Source organism: Rattus norvegicus, chromosome 8, assembly GCF_036323735.1.
Source record: "Rattus norvegicus strain BN/NHsdMcwi chromosome 8, GRCr8, whole genome shotgun sequence".
In the NCBI taxonomy this organism is placed as follows: Eukaryota; Metazoa; Chordata; class Mammalia; order Rodentia; family Muridae; genus Rattus; species Rattus norvegicus.
The window spans coordinates 66,399,761-66,412,014 of record NC_086026.1 but is presented as its reverse complement, the minus strand read 5'-3'; the positions used below and the strand labels follow the sequence as shown (position 1 = coordinate 66,412,014).

Here is a 12,254-nt window from a genome sequence, read left to right as displayed (position 1 = left end):
TCTTCTATATATTGAAGATTTATGAGAATTACCTTTAAAATACTAGATTAGCACTTAAAATATTAGGGTAGAATTTGTCATGTAAAAGTTACAACATTGTCGAAGATAAACAAGTGTTTGTAAAAGTTCACTTACTATTTTTACTCTTTAAAACTCAGGGCCACTTTTTGAAAGCCTGATAGCACTTATGCTTCCTACCTCCTAAGGCAGGTCACAAAAAGCAAGATCAATTTCACATTTATCTCTCTGAGTCTTTGCTCCAAGTGCCATCTATACTCCTAGTAAATGAGCAGAGTAACAGGGTTACTACCATTGTGAGGTAGATGGGATGTTAGAAGAAGTGTGCATGGAAAGCAGAATGATAAACTGGGAAACCAGAGGAAGAACTGAGTCTAACAGTATTAGGTTTAAGATGGTAGGCTACGACACAAGAACCAGCAGCTCTCAGTTAACCGTAGGAGTCAAAGCAAGGCTGAACATGAAAAAGCAGAGCTGAGAGCTGTCCAGTCAGCCAGCTCACCTCATCATAGATGCTCTCGATCTCATTGAGTAAGCTCTTAGACCTCAAGACCTTAGTGTCATTCTGTTTGAAGTTGATGCCCTGGTGATCCAAAGACTTTAAGTAGTACTTCTCATTCTGCTCTCGCCAGACCTTGTTGAAGCCTCTCTGAGCTTCCCGCCACTCTTCCTCCTTCATCTTCAACCTAGCAGGTGAAAGGGACACATGGAACAGCATGTGGGAGCTGAGAGGGTTAAATACAGGAATGTGCCAGACTTAGTTTATTTGATGACAGCTGGGTTGTCAAGACTGTTGGTGCTTCAGATAGCATCTCTGATATTATCTAAAGTGGGTTTTTTTTCTTAAGGGGGCTTACCTTTTCTTTTTGATACAAGGAAAATGGATATAGACCACACTAATCCCAAATCTATAGCAATTCTGCTGACGTTACAGGTAAAGAAATCAAATTTGGTTGCCATGAATATTTGGAAAGTGAGTGGTATCATCAATGGGGTTTTTATGAGGGAGCATGAAACTTTTGAGGCAAGGCCTTACTTTGAAAACTTGGATGACTTAGAATTCATGATATAGGCCAGGCAACTATCAAACTTACAGCACTCTTCCTGAGTCTGTCTCCCTAGTGTGAGGACTATAAGCATGGACCACATTTGGTTTTGGTGAGTATTCTGAAAAACTAGTTGTCCTTGACTAACGAAAGAAGCTTACTTCTTTGTCGTGACTCAGAATGTTTACCGTGCTCATGGAAATGCAAAGTATGCTAGAGAGGGCATTTAGTGAGGGAGGAGGACTGCAGGTTCATAGTCATTCTGAGCAATATAGTGGTCCTTATTCGAAACACACACACACACACACACACACACACACACACACACACACACCCATAATGCTCCATCATATATACACATCATAATCCCTGCAGTTTGAGATATGGTAAAGCATTTGCCTATCAAGCATGTTATACAAACGGTCCTAAGTTTGATCTCTCCACCAACAGAAACAAAACCCAACCCTGCAATGTACAGCATTCTATCGCACACTTAGCAAGTCCTCTCTCTGTATGAACTCAGGGACTTATGCATGATAGGCAAGCACTCTGCCACCGAGCTACGCCTCTAGCCCTTCAACCTCACCTGTCACCATTTGTTCCATTTGTTCCACAAAACTCCTAATGTATGTTCTACCACTCTACTCTGTCCCTACTGTTGAGCTACTGAGAAGAAGGGAGAGAACTGGAATTCTAATTAGATAACCAGGTAAAAAAACTAGAGCCCTAGTTAATGGGGCACTGAACCTGTCATACAGCACACAAAAGCCGGAAGATACATACCTTTTAAGGACAATGGGAACAGCAATGGAGGGATTCTTCCTCAGGCCATCAATGATATCCGCTGCTTTGTCAGCATATATCCTCTGGAGTGCTTTTCGATGGATGACTTCAGACGTGCCTCCAAGAGTATTATCTAAGCGAAATTTGGCTTGTTCCTCAGCAGACAAGCGGGAAAGTTTTTTCTGTATTGCTTCTAAAACCCGGATTGTTGCAAGATTGGTCTCGAGAACCACATCAAGCTTAAAACAAAAGAACAACAAAAGAAGGTGGTCAGGCCTGACACCAGAACACAGCAGAGCTGAGCAAATACGGAGGGTGTCAAATTCCTCCCAATTAAGAGTTGTGGTTCCCATACAAGGTATGTAAGGTTCTCTTACCAGTAAAATATGAACAAGGACACTTATAACTATCATAAGGTTATTTTCTGGCAAAAATGTCATATAAATAATTCATAAAAGTTTAAGACTGATATGCTACATAAACTGATTAGTAGTTCCCAACACTATCACACGGCTGACTATAGGCCTGTGGGACTGACCAAAGGGGGAACTATCATACTGACACCTTTCCTTGCACCTTTGCTCATTCTGAGACAAGGTCTTGATATGTAGACCTGACCACCCTTTAATTTGTGACAAGTTCTTCCCTCTGCCACCTAAAGGCTGCGATTGAAATGTGAGACACCATATTGTCTTTATGAACTTTTCTGAAATTATATAAATCCAAAACAAGAGATGAGAGTAAAAGGTTTGGGGATATTAACGTAAAAATGCCTAAAAGATACTAAATACTGAATTACTGCTTCATGTCCAATGTAATCTCAGTGATTACCTTTTCCTTTTGAGAGAGGGTAGCATGTACCCCAAACAGGTGACCAACTGTCTACGCAAATAAAGATGACCACGAATTCTTAAATCCTTCTGTCTTCGCTCCCAAGGGATTATACGTACTCTAAACTGCCCTCAGCTAAAAATATGTTCTTCAGCTTGATTAAAATCTTCCCATAGAAGCCCGAGTAGTGGCGGAGAAAAGTGCTTTAATCCCAGCACTTAGGAGGTAGAGGCAGGTGGATCTCTCAGTCCAAGGTTAGTTTGGTCTACAGAGTTCCAGGAAGCCAAAGACGCACAGAGAAACTGCTTCATAAAACTATCTGTAGAAACGAAAACTTAACTGCAAATTAGTTTTCTGTAATGACTGACCAGCCAACTAATTCTACAGAGGTGGTGGTGGTTTGAATGGTAATAGTCCCAAGCACATGCTTGAATACTTAGTCCCTAAGTTAGTGAAACTATCTGGGAAGGATACAGAGGTATGGTTTTGTTGGAGAAGGTGCATCACTAGAGTGATTCTCAAAGACTAGTGATTCTCACTGCCTGCCTCACTCTGCCTCCTGATTATAGATCAAAATGTGAACTATCAGCTGTTCCTTCCTTCCACCATCATGGACTCACCTTCTGAAACTGTAAGCCAAGTTAAACTCTTTTAGAACTTGTCTTAGTCCTGGCAACTTATCAGTGATAGAAATATAACTAAGACGGGGGAAGACAGTAACTGCCAGCCAGTGGGGACAATGTACCAGCCTTCTGAAGAAGGAGTGCAGGCAGTGTTAAACGGGTATAAAAGCTCTCCCAGCTATCTGAAGGAAGGGACTAGTCAGTGTAATGAATATACTAAGTTAGATACATGCAAACTAAGATCCTTTCCCTTCTGGTGTGGTATTTATTAGTAACTGTCATCTGAACAATGGATATTTTGAGCCGAGTTTCAGTAGTCCCTTTGTACAACAAACAGGGGATCTGTCCCAGCTGACTCTCCCATTCTCCATCTTCCCATCCCAGCTACAACCTTTCTAATCTAAGTTTTCCAGGAATGCACTCCCACGGTCAGCTGTCTCCTCTCATTTTATTTTTTTAAAAGCTAACTCACACACAGTATTTAAACACCCCTTCCTAGATCTTCCTAGTCCCCCAAACCTCAAAGGACAAAAGATACCTCAAATCGTTCATCTTCACAACGGTAAATATGTTCTTCATACTGAGTCTTCTTAGAACTAACGAAAGTGGAGTCTTCAGACCAAGAGGGGAAGGAAACCCAGGTATCATTTAAAACCTTCAGGTTAAAAAAAAGAGAAGGCAGAAAAGCCTGTAAAAACTTACTGATAATTAAACATTCTCAATAAAAAAAATAAATCCAAAGAGGGGGAAAAAACAGCTAGCATTAGTCCACAAACTTTAAATTTGGTAAATGTCCTGGCGAATTTTATATCAACTTGACACAAGATAGAGTTATCTAAAAGGAAAGAACATCAACTGACAAAATCGTACAGAAGATTCAACAGCAGAGCACTTTCCTGATTAGTAATTGCAAAGAAGGGCCCAGCCCGTTGTAGGTGGTGCATTCATGGACTGGTGGTCTTAGGTTCTAAAGAAAGCAGGCTGAGCAAGCCACGAGGAGCAAGCCAGTAAGCAGCACTCCTCCGCTGCCTCTGCTTCAGACCCTCCTATCTGAGCTCCTGCCCTGACTCAAATATCCTGTACTGATGAAAAGTGATGACGTCTAAGGGAAATGGTCTTCTCCCCGAGCTGCATTGTTCATGTTGTCATCACAGCAACAGTAACACTGCAATAGTGAAAGTTCTGAATACAAGTATTCTTTTGGGAAAAAAGAGAAGGTTCATGATTTCACAGTTCATATATAAATTCATATGTAAATAAATAAAGAGGGTTCAGCACATAAGGGCACTTGCCATTAAACCAAACCAACTGAGATTGATCCTGGGAACACATACAGTAGCAGAGGAAAAGGTACTCTGACAAGTTGTCTCTGATCTCCACAAGCAGACCATGGCTTACACGCATATATTCTTATCAAATAAATGAATTAAAACTTTAAAGAGTCTGACCCTGATATGACCACCACCCTCATTGAAGAAGCTGAAGAGTCAAGACGGGCAACTCACCTCCTTACACAGAGGAGTCCGCCCTGTACACTTGGGTTGCTGGTAACTTTTCGGCAGCGCCCGGTAGCTGGAGCCCAGCCGTTTACAAGAGGCGTAGTCTATCTCCATAGCAATGCCCTCTGTGGCGCGCTCCTTTGGAAAGCTTTCCAGATGCACAGACTCCTTATAGCCCAAAAAGTTTTTAAACCAATTAAACAATTCAGGGAATTTCCTGAAGAACCAAACCAAAAGCTGGTAAGCAATGCCAGGCAGGACATAGTTATTGTGAGAAACAACATTACAATTCATCATTAGACCACAACTCCAATACCAAAGACAAATTCCAGAGACAACCGTTTCCTACCTGAGAAGCATCCCTAACCAATTAGGTTCCATTTTCCTTATAGAATGCTCTCCAACAAGATGGTAAAAGGATCAAGAATATTGCTTCGCTGTTCACATCAATTCTCAGGATGTCAAATTAAGACAAATTAAGAGCCCCAATCTCGGATCTAATGCTGGTCAGACAACCAAGAGACCATAAGCACTGCACCATAGCTGGTCATCGATAGGGTCTCTTATGTAGTTAGCGTGGGCTGTTTGAAACTCACTTGCTTCTGCCTCCCTAGTGCTGGTATTAAAAGTGTGTAGCCACCACGCCCAGCTGCCTTCCTGACCTAAAAGTTAAACTCTACAAGGCTTAAGAAGGCCCTTCTGACACTGATACTTGTCACCTGACACACCCTTACCATTGCTGCATGGGCATAAAGTACTAGGGGCCAATGCTCTTCACTTCACTCACCCCAGAAAAGGAGAGACTAGTTGTACAAGCTCCGCCCGAGAGATCACCTCCTGGTTAAAGATAACAAGGCATCGAAGGAAGTTTTCATAGGCCTCTGCACTCCGGAGAGCCTTTCGAACCTTCCAGAAACAACCATAAGAAAAATAGTTATAAAAAGAAGCAGGGTCCTTGATTATTTTTCAGTAGGGTACATTTGATATTTACTAAGGAATTAATGTTATTTTGTTTAGATATGACCAAAGAAATCACCTTATAAGGAGAAAATAAAATACTGTAACCTGTCTCTAAACAATCTAAAATGGATTGGAATGCACGTGCAGCGGCTGGCAAGGCCCTGGAACTGTGGACTGAGTGTCAGCACACACAGGTCACTCTACTATTCACTTTAGTTTTGCAGGGCTTTGATGCAATTTTTATATTCAAGCGCTGTCAAGTGTCAAACAGTAGTCTCCTACTTGCCGCCTTTGGATTAAGACGTAGAACTCTAGGCTCCTTCAACAGCATGTCTGCCTGGACGATGCCATCCTTCCAACAATGATGAGAACGTACTGAACCTCTGAAACTGTAAGCCAGCCCCAATTAAATGGTTGCTGTGTCTCTTAGTCACTGTGTCTCTTCACAGCAATAATACACTGAGACAGTAGACAATAAATGAGGTCTAGGTTTAGCGAATCCTGTCTCAAAATAAGGTAGAGGAGACAACGCCCAACTGACTCTGGCCTCCACACATACACATGAACATGCATGTCGACACATACAGGAACAGGTAGTACAAACACACATACATACACACTCACACCCCAAACAAGGGACTGAAAGATGGTTCAATGAATAAAGCACATTCCATGCAAGTTTGAGGTCAGGGGTTGGGGTTTCCAGAGCCCACATAAAGCCAGAAGCAGGAGGGATTGATCTGCACTTCCAGCACACCTACAGTAAGATAGGAGGCAGAAACAGGAGATTCCCTGGAAGTGCCAGGGCCAGCTGCCTTGAGCAGTCAGTGGTGTTCAACAAAGAGACTGTGCCTTTCCTGTGCATATGCAAAGGCTATTTCCTATTCATAGCACTGAAAACTAACATCTTAAAAACTCAAAATCTTAAAATGTTTAACAGCTTACAGAAAAGTAAAACTACCTAACGAGGCACATGAATCTGGAGTTTTAGTTCTAAAAGACAATCATGAGCACTGTGCACCTTCATGCCCAGACTTATCAACACACCAGTCTGTATGATCAGATTATCTCCTCCTATGCTGCAGGGGGCACCATACATACCAGACTGGGAACTCACAGATGTACGATCTTTGACAGACTACACTTTCTGTACTATACGCCAGTTATTTTTAAGTTCTCAGCTTTTAAGCCTATGAAAAAGTAGAGATGGCTAACAAATCAAGTAACTCAACCACAATGATAAAGACATACAAATTCTGTATTATCCATAACTATTTCTACTAAATTTAAATTTACATACACTTTTAGTTATGTGCATGTAACAAAAATGTGCTAAGCTGACGATGATGATGATGACGACGACGACGACGACGACAATGACAACACTATCCTTTATCGGGACAGCTCCTAGAGGCACAGAGGCAGGCAGAGCTATTACTAACGTAGCCATTAAATAATCTGTTCTCTGCAAACACCCAGAGGTACAAGATAGGGTAACGATGACCAGACCAATTTAGACTTGAGTCCTGTGAGAAGCCCACCACTGCCTACTTCACTGTGGAAATTGCCTGCTAATCATCAACTTGACTCTAAGGACAAAATCAGATACAGACATAAAGTAAAACTCAAGTAGCATTCATGGTGGCTATCAAAAATTCACCTCTAGCTACTGCATAAAAACACCTACAGATCTTTGAAAACATTCCAATAGAATTCTCAAACTGGGCATAGCAGTGTATGTTTACAGCCCTATTGGAAAAAAATTAATAGTAGCTAAAAGTAATTGCTGATTTTAGAGCAAACCTGAGGGGCAGTTAGAAGACCCTGTCTCAAAAAAACACCACTCCATGTAGAATGTGTTGGAACAACTACATCACAGAGCAGCTAAAGCATCGAAGCTCCACGGCAAGGGAACATGCCTCGTGTGCTCAAAGCCCTGGCCTTCATGACTAGTGCCACAGTAAAAGACAGCACAGGGCATGCAGACACCTGCAAGCCTCGCACTACAGAGGCAAAAGCAGGCAGAATTCTATGAATTTGAGGTCAGCCTGTTGTACACAGTAAGCCCCAGGCCAGCTAAGGTTGTATAGTGAGATCCTAACTTTTAAAGAAAAAAGGGAGAAAGAAAAAGAGACACAGACAGAGACAGAATGGATGGATGGACACATGTAGTAGCATTTAAGAGGCCAAAGAAGGATTAGAAACTATAGGCCAGCCTAGGCTAAGTAAAATGAGTTCAAAGGTGACCTGTGTTACATACAGACTCTTTCCCCAAACAAAAGTCAAAGAACTAAATTAAAAAGCAAAAGACAAAAACAAAAACAAACAAAAAAACCAACCCAACCCTATCAGTTGACACTTTTGAAACAAAACAATTGCCATTTTGTTTATGCAATTGTCATTTGTCCTTAACAATTAATATCAAATGTTACCAATTACTTACCTTATCAAAAAATAACGATTCAGTCCCAACACCATGCTTGCTGGCATCTGCCATCGAAGACTCCTTTAGACTAATCAGTTTGGGTTTTTTCTAGAATTGAAAAAGAAAAAAAACAAAACAAAAAAAAAAAAAAACCACAACATAAATTTAAGTTTGACTTTATTAAAATGGTTCTCCAAATCTATTCTCTTCTGTGAACAATGCTTAAAATGGATGTCCTTCCCCCTTTTGTGCTGGCTTTAAACTCATGATTTTTCTGCCTCTTCTCCCTTCAGAAAAATCCTATGGGTATTTGCCACTATAGCCGGAGCTTGGCCTGGGAAATTCAAAGGTAAGTTGAAGGACTATCAGAGTCATTTTCTACTTTGAATTAAGACTTTGTGGTTCTGATCAGCTAAGGCTAAAGAGCTGGCCATGATTAAGAGACCAGTACTACTACTTACGGTGAAACCTTTGTGTTATTGACACAACTAATGCTGGTCAGCTGGAGCTGAAAAATTAGTGGTGATTGATTAAGAAGAGACCATCAACACTGAGGTGACATCTTCTGGGAAGTGTTTCCTCAGGACCACCAGAGAAGCTGCTAGAATGAAGTAAAACTTTTATTTTTGCTAGAGGCACCAAGTTTGGTCTCCCGGGGAGTACTGGTTTTGAATGCATGAAATCATCATAGAGAGCTGAAGCTTGGCACTTGGAATGGCCAGGAGAGGACACGTGAAGGCGCAGCCAGAAAAGCAAGTGAAGCCAAGGATTGAAGGAGTAAGAAAAGGAGCCCCGGAGACGTTATTCGTGAAAGGGCAGCCCAGCTGTATTAGAAAAGCCACGTATTTTGAAGAGGATAATATAGCGGTGAGACCACCAAGCAGCAATGGGAAAGTGCACCCTGCCTAAACCTACAAGCCAATCCGCTGCTGCAGACATTAAAGCCAGAAACTAACCAAGCTCCTGGAGGAGGAAGAGGAGGAGGAGCCCAGAAGATTCTAAGTGGAACTCAGGCATTGGACAGCTATTTGATTTTACAGGAGCCTTTAGTAGAGAGATTTTTGACTTCAGATTTTTAAGACATTGGATTTTAAACTTTTAAATGTATTTAAATTTATGGAGACTGTAGAACTTTTAAAGTCATTTATGTTTTTCTATTCCGATACTATTATTACTAATACTAATGTTAACAGGCTATTTTGGGGACAAATATAAAAGGTTCTAAATGTGTTTGTGTGTCAAACCTGATAGATAGATAGAAAGAAGATATATATCTTTAACTTACACTCCTTCAAGTTGTAAGTTTTAAAAAAGCATAATTCATTGTCCAATAGACAGCATAACCATCTTATATAAGTACATCCACTAATTTGTTGTCATTTGATTTGAGACACTGTCACAATGTAGCCTAGGCTAGCCTCAAACTCATAGAAAATCGGCTACTTTTAGCCAGGACTACTTCCTGAATACCAGGTCAGTGAAGGCTACCTGGTAAGGTATTTTCTCCAAAACGTACACAAAGAAAAAACCCAAAACCAAACACAAATGAATGGGCTAAAATATAACCCTACCGGGCAAAATTTACTTTTAAAAAGCCACGTCCTAACTGCCTATGAGGAACAGCATAGGCTTTGTGGGCAACTGCTGTCTCAAGAGTCCGAGGGCCCTACTACAGCTCCTGCTGCCTACGAGGTGTTGGAACCAGGCACTAGCACACTGTTTCTGCCTGTGGAGCATCAGTATGGATGGAAAGCAAGCGCTCAGCTATTTAGCTGATTCTTGCAATCCACACAGTATTTACTGAAATTAAAGAAACAAAACACCAACAACAAGCCATTACTAGAGCCAATCTGATTCCAAAACGAAGAAAACACTGCAGGCACCCAAACAAAGGGATCTGTCAGAGTATGTTACTCTTTGCAGCCACATACATGGCACCCACCACGTACTGTTGTCTTTTTTCATTTAACCAAATTCTGTAGACACCTCTACTCCCTATTTCATAATTCAGAATTCCAGAGAAATTCAACATTAAATACATACAGTTTCCTTCTTATCCTAGACACACTAAATCAAAAAGAGCAAGCTGGGCTTCCTAACACAAAACACGATTTCCTTTAAGACAAAGTCAACATAAGTAGATGTGTCAGGCAAAGAAGACATGACAGGAGACAGACCTCTAGTCAAAGCCTCTGCTTTGCTTATGGGCACTATACGCACAAGAGTCGAATTGTCCCAGAGACCACTCATTTACTTATGAAATATCAATTTAAGAATCTTCTTGTAACCCAAGGCAAGTTTAACACATCATGAGAAACATCAGTTAAATCTTGGTAACAGAAAACAAAACAAAACAAAACAAACAAAACAAACAAACAAACAAACAAACAAAAGCAGGAAGCTCATAGCAAAGAAGAGATAATATAAGTACAGGAACTGAAAAGCACACACTACAATCCACAGAGCAAGTGCTTTTCTGACCGGCCTTTTGCAAAGCTACTAATAAGCTTTGTAGGCAATTTCTGTGACCTGTATCAACCCAATCTAGATATACAGGATCCGTCCACCTTACATTCTATCTGCCTACCCACCTTCACCGGAGGTGTGGCTCCTGTCCCAGAGTGCCTGCGGATCTGGCAGCCGTTCTGACTGGGCCTCTGTGGCTTGTTATTTAGTTGGGGCTTCTTCACTGTGCCTCCATGGTCATTTCTCACAGAATCCACCTTCTCAGCAGTTGTTTTGCTTAAAAGCTGATGAAGACATACGAGACAGATTAATATTCTAATCAAAGTAGCATCTAAAAAGGTCCCTCTTGCTATAGCTTTCAAATTTAAGGTAAGTAATGTAGTTTGTCTAAGTGAGATTTACCACCGAGCTGTTGGCATCTGGCAGGAACTGTCCAAACTCAGACAACAGATCTTCCTGGTTTTTGAAGAGACGAGCCACCTGGGCATACACCTCTTGTTCCGTCAAAGCTGGAGTATAGTTTCCTCCAGCTTCCTTGGCATTCCGCTGTTCTTTCTGAAGAAGGACAGGTAGAAGGGGAAGACGATATTAGGACTACCACTTTGAATCTTATACCACAGAACAATTATTTTCTGAAATGTCTGACATGGCTAAAATATGTTATCTATTTCAGCCACATTAAAGTTTTTAATTACTGTTTTGATTGCAGTCTTTTTGAGGAAGGAGAAGGTGCTGAATAGCATGACTCAAACTACAAACACATGAATGTTTCTTTAATTAAACTGATAAAAAAAAAGACATTAGAAAACTTCTTCCATGTTCTCTTGTAAATGTATCATGCTATACAAATTACCCTCAGAAACTTCCAATATGAAACATGCATTCTCTTCATGGCTAGTGACCTTAAAAATCCTGACAAGATGCTATAGGGTAAGCAAAGCAGGTAAGTAAAATTGTCTTCCAAAACATACATTCTAACCAGTTACTGTTCCCAGTAAGAATTACTGGGTACAATAAATATTCTTGTTCTCAGACTATATACTCTGAGGTTAGCCATCTATAAGTAGAACCTGATTGGACCATAACAAAAACAAGCTTTCTAGGCTGGATGTGATGGCAGCAACCAGAGTCCCAAATACGAGGGAGGCTGAGGCAAAAGTATCACCAGAGCCCAAGATTTTAGGACCTGCTTTTCAGGAAGAAATGAGTAACCAACTCTCTTACCTGGTATGTGTGCAAAATCTCCAGGAATGCTTTGTAGATGTCTGGTTGGCCCTGGAATCTGTTTTTGATCTTATTAACATAGTTGATGGCATGATTAAACTCCACAGGTTGATTGTTCTGCAAAGATGGAGCCGTTCCCAAGGAGATTGTCACTGGTGTGTGAGGCTGGACGGGTGGAGAACGTGGGGATGCATATGGTGGGAGTGGGGGAGTCTGCTGACTGGCTGGCGTATGTGCTTGTAGTTGGGAAGGCTACAAAGAAAAAAGTCTTTATTTTCCTCAAGAACATAGGAGGTTTGACATTGGGGAAGAAAATTCAAATCCAAAAAGCAACACAAATCGAAAACCCAAGGTGTCTGATCAAGCCATATCTTTTACT

At 41.1% G+C, this 12,254-nt stretch overlaps 1 protein-coding gene and 1 long non-coding RNA gene across 17 annotated transcripts in view; one reads left to right on the top strand and one right to left on the bottom strand.

The window, feature by feature from the left end:
- Positions 1-11,214, top strand: part of LOC120094172 (uncharacterized) — a 33,654-nt gene extending 22,440 nt beyond the window's left edge. For 3 of the 4 annotated variants that reach the window (XR_010054404.1, XR_005488214.2, XR_010054403.1), the window contains one exon: positions 8,479-11,214. This is a non-coding gene — a long non-coding RNA (uncharacterized LOC120094172). The remainder of the gene's footprint in view (positions 1-8,478) is intronic. The other variant, XR_010054405.1, reaches the window with a different exon arrangement.
- Sin3a (SIN3 transcription regulator family member A) overlaps positions 1-12,254 on the bottom strand; it is a 54,680-nt gene that overhangs the window by 20,136 nt on the left and 22,290 nt on the right. For all 13 annotated transcript variants that reach the window (XM_008766301.4, XM_063265753.1, XM_039081736.2 and 10 more), the window contains 9 exons: positions 11,876-12,127; positions 11,054-11,206; positions 10,777-10,935; positions 8,204-8,293; positions 5,588-5,706; positions 4,807-5,017; positions 3,840-3,956; positions 1,848-2,086; positions 521-704 (listed from right to left, as the gene is read on the bottom strand). In XM_008766301.4, the coding sequence (XP_008764523.1) occupies positions 521-704; positions 1,848-2,086; positions 3,840-3,956; positions 4,807-5,017; positions 5,588-5,706; positions 8,204-8,293; positions 10,777-10,935; positions 11,054-11,206; positions 11,876-12,127 (1,524 nt within the window). The remainder of the gene's footprint in view (positions 1-520; positions 705-1,847; positions 2,087-3,839; positions 3,957-4,806; positions 5,018-5,587; positions 5,707-8,203; positions 8,294-10,776; positions 10,936-11,053; positions 11,207-11,875; positions 12,128-12,254) is intronic.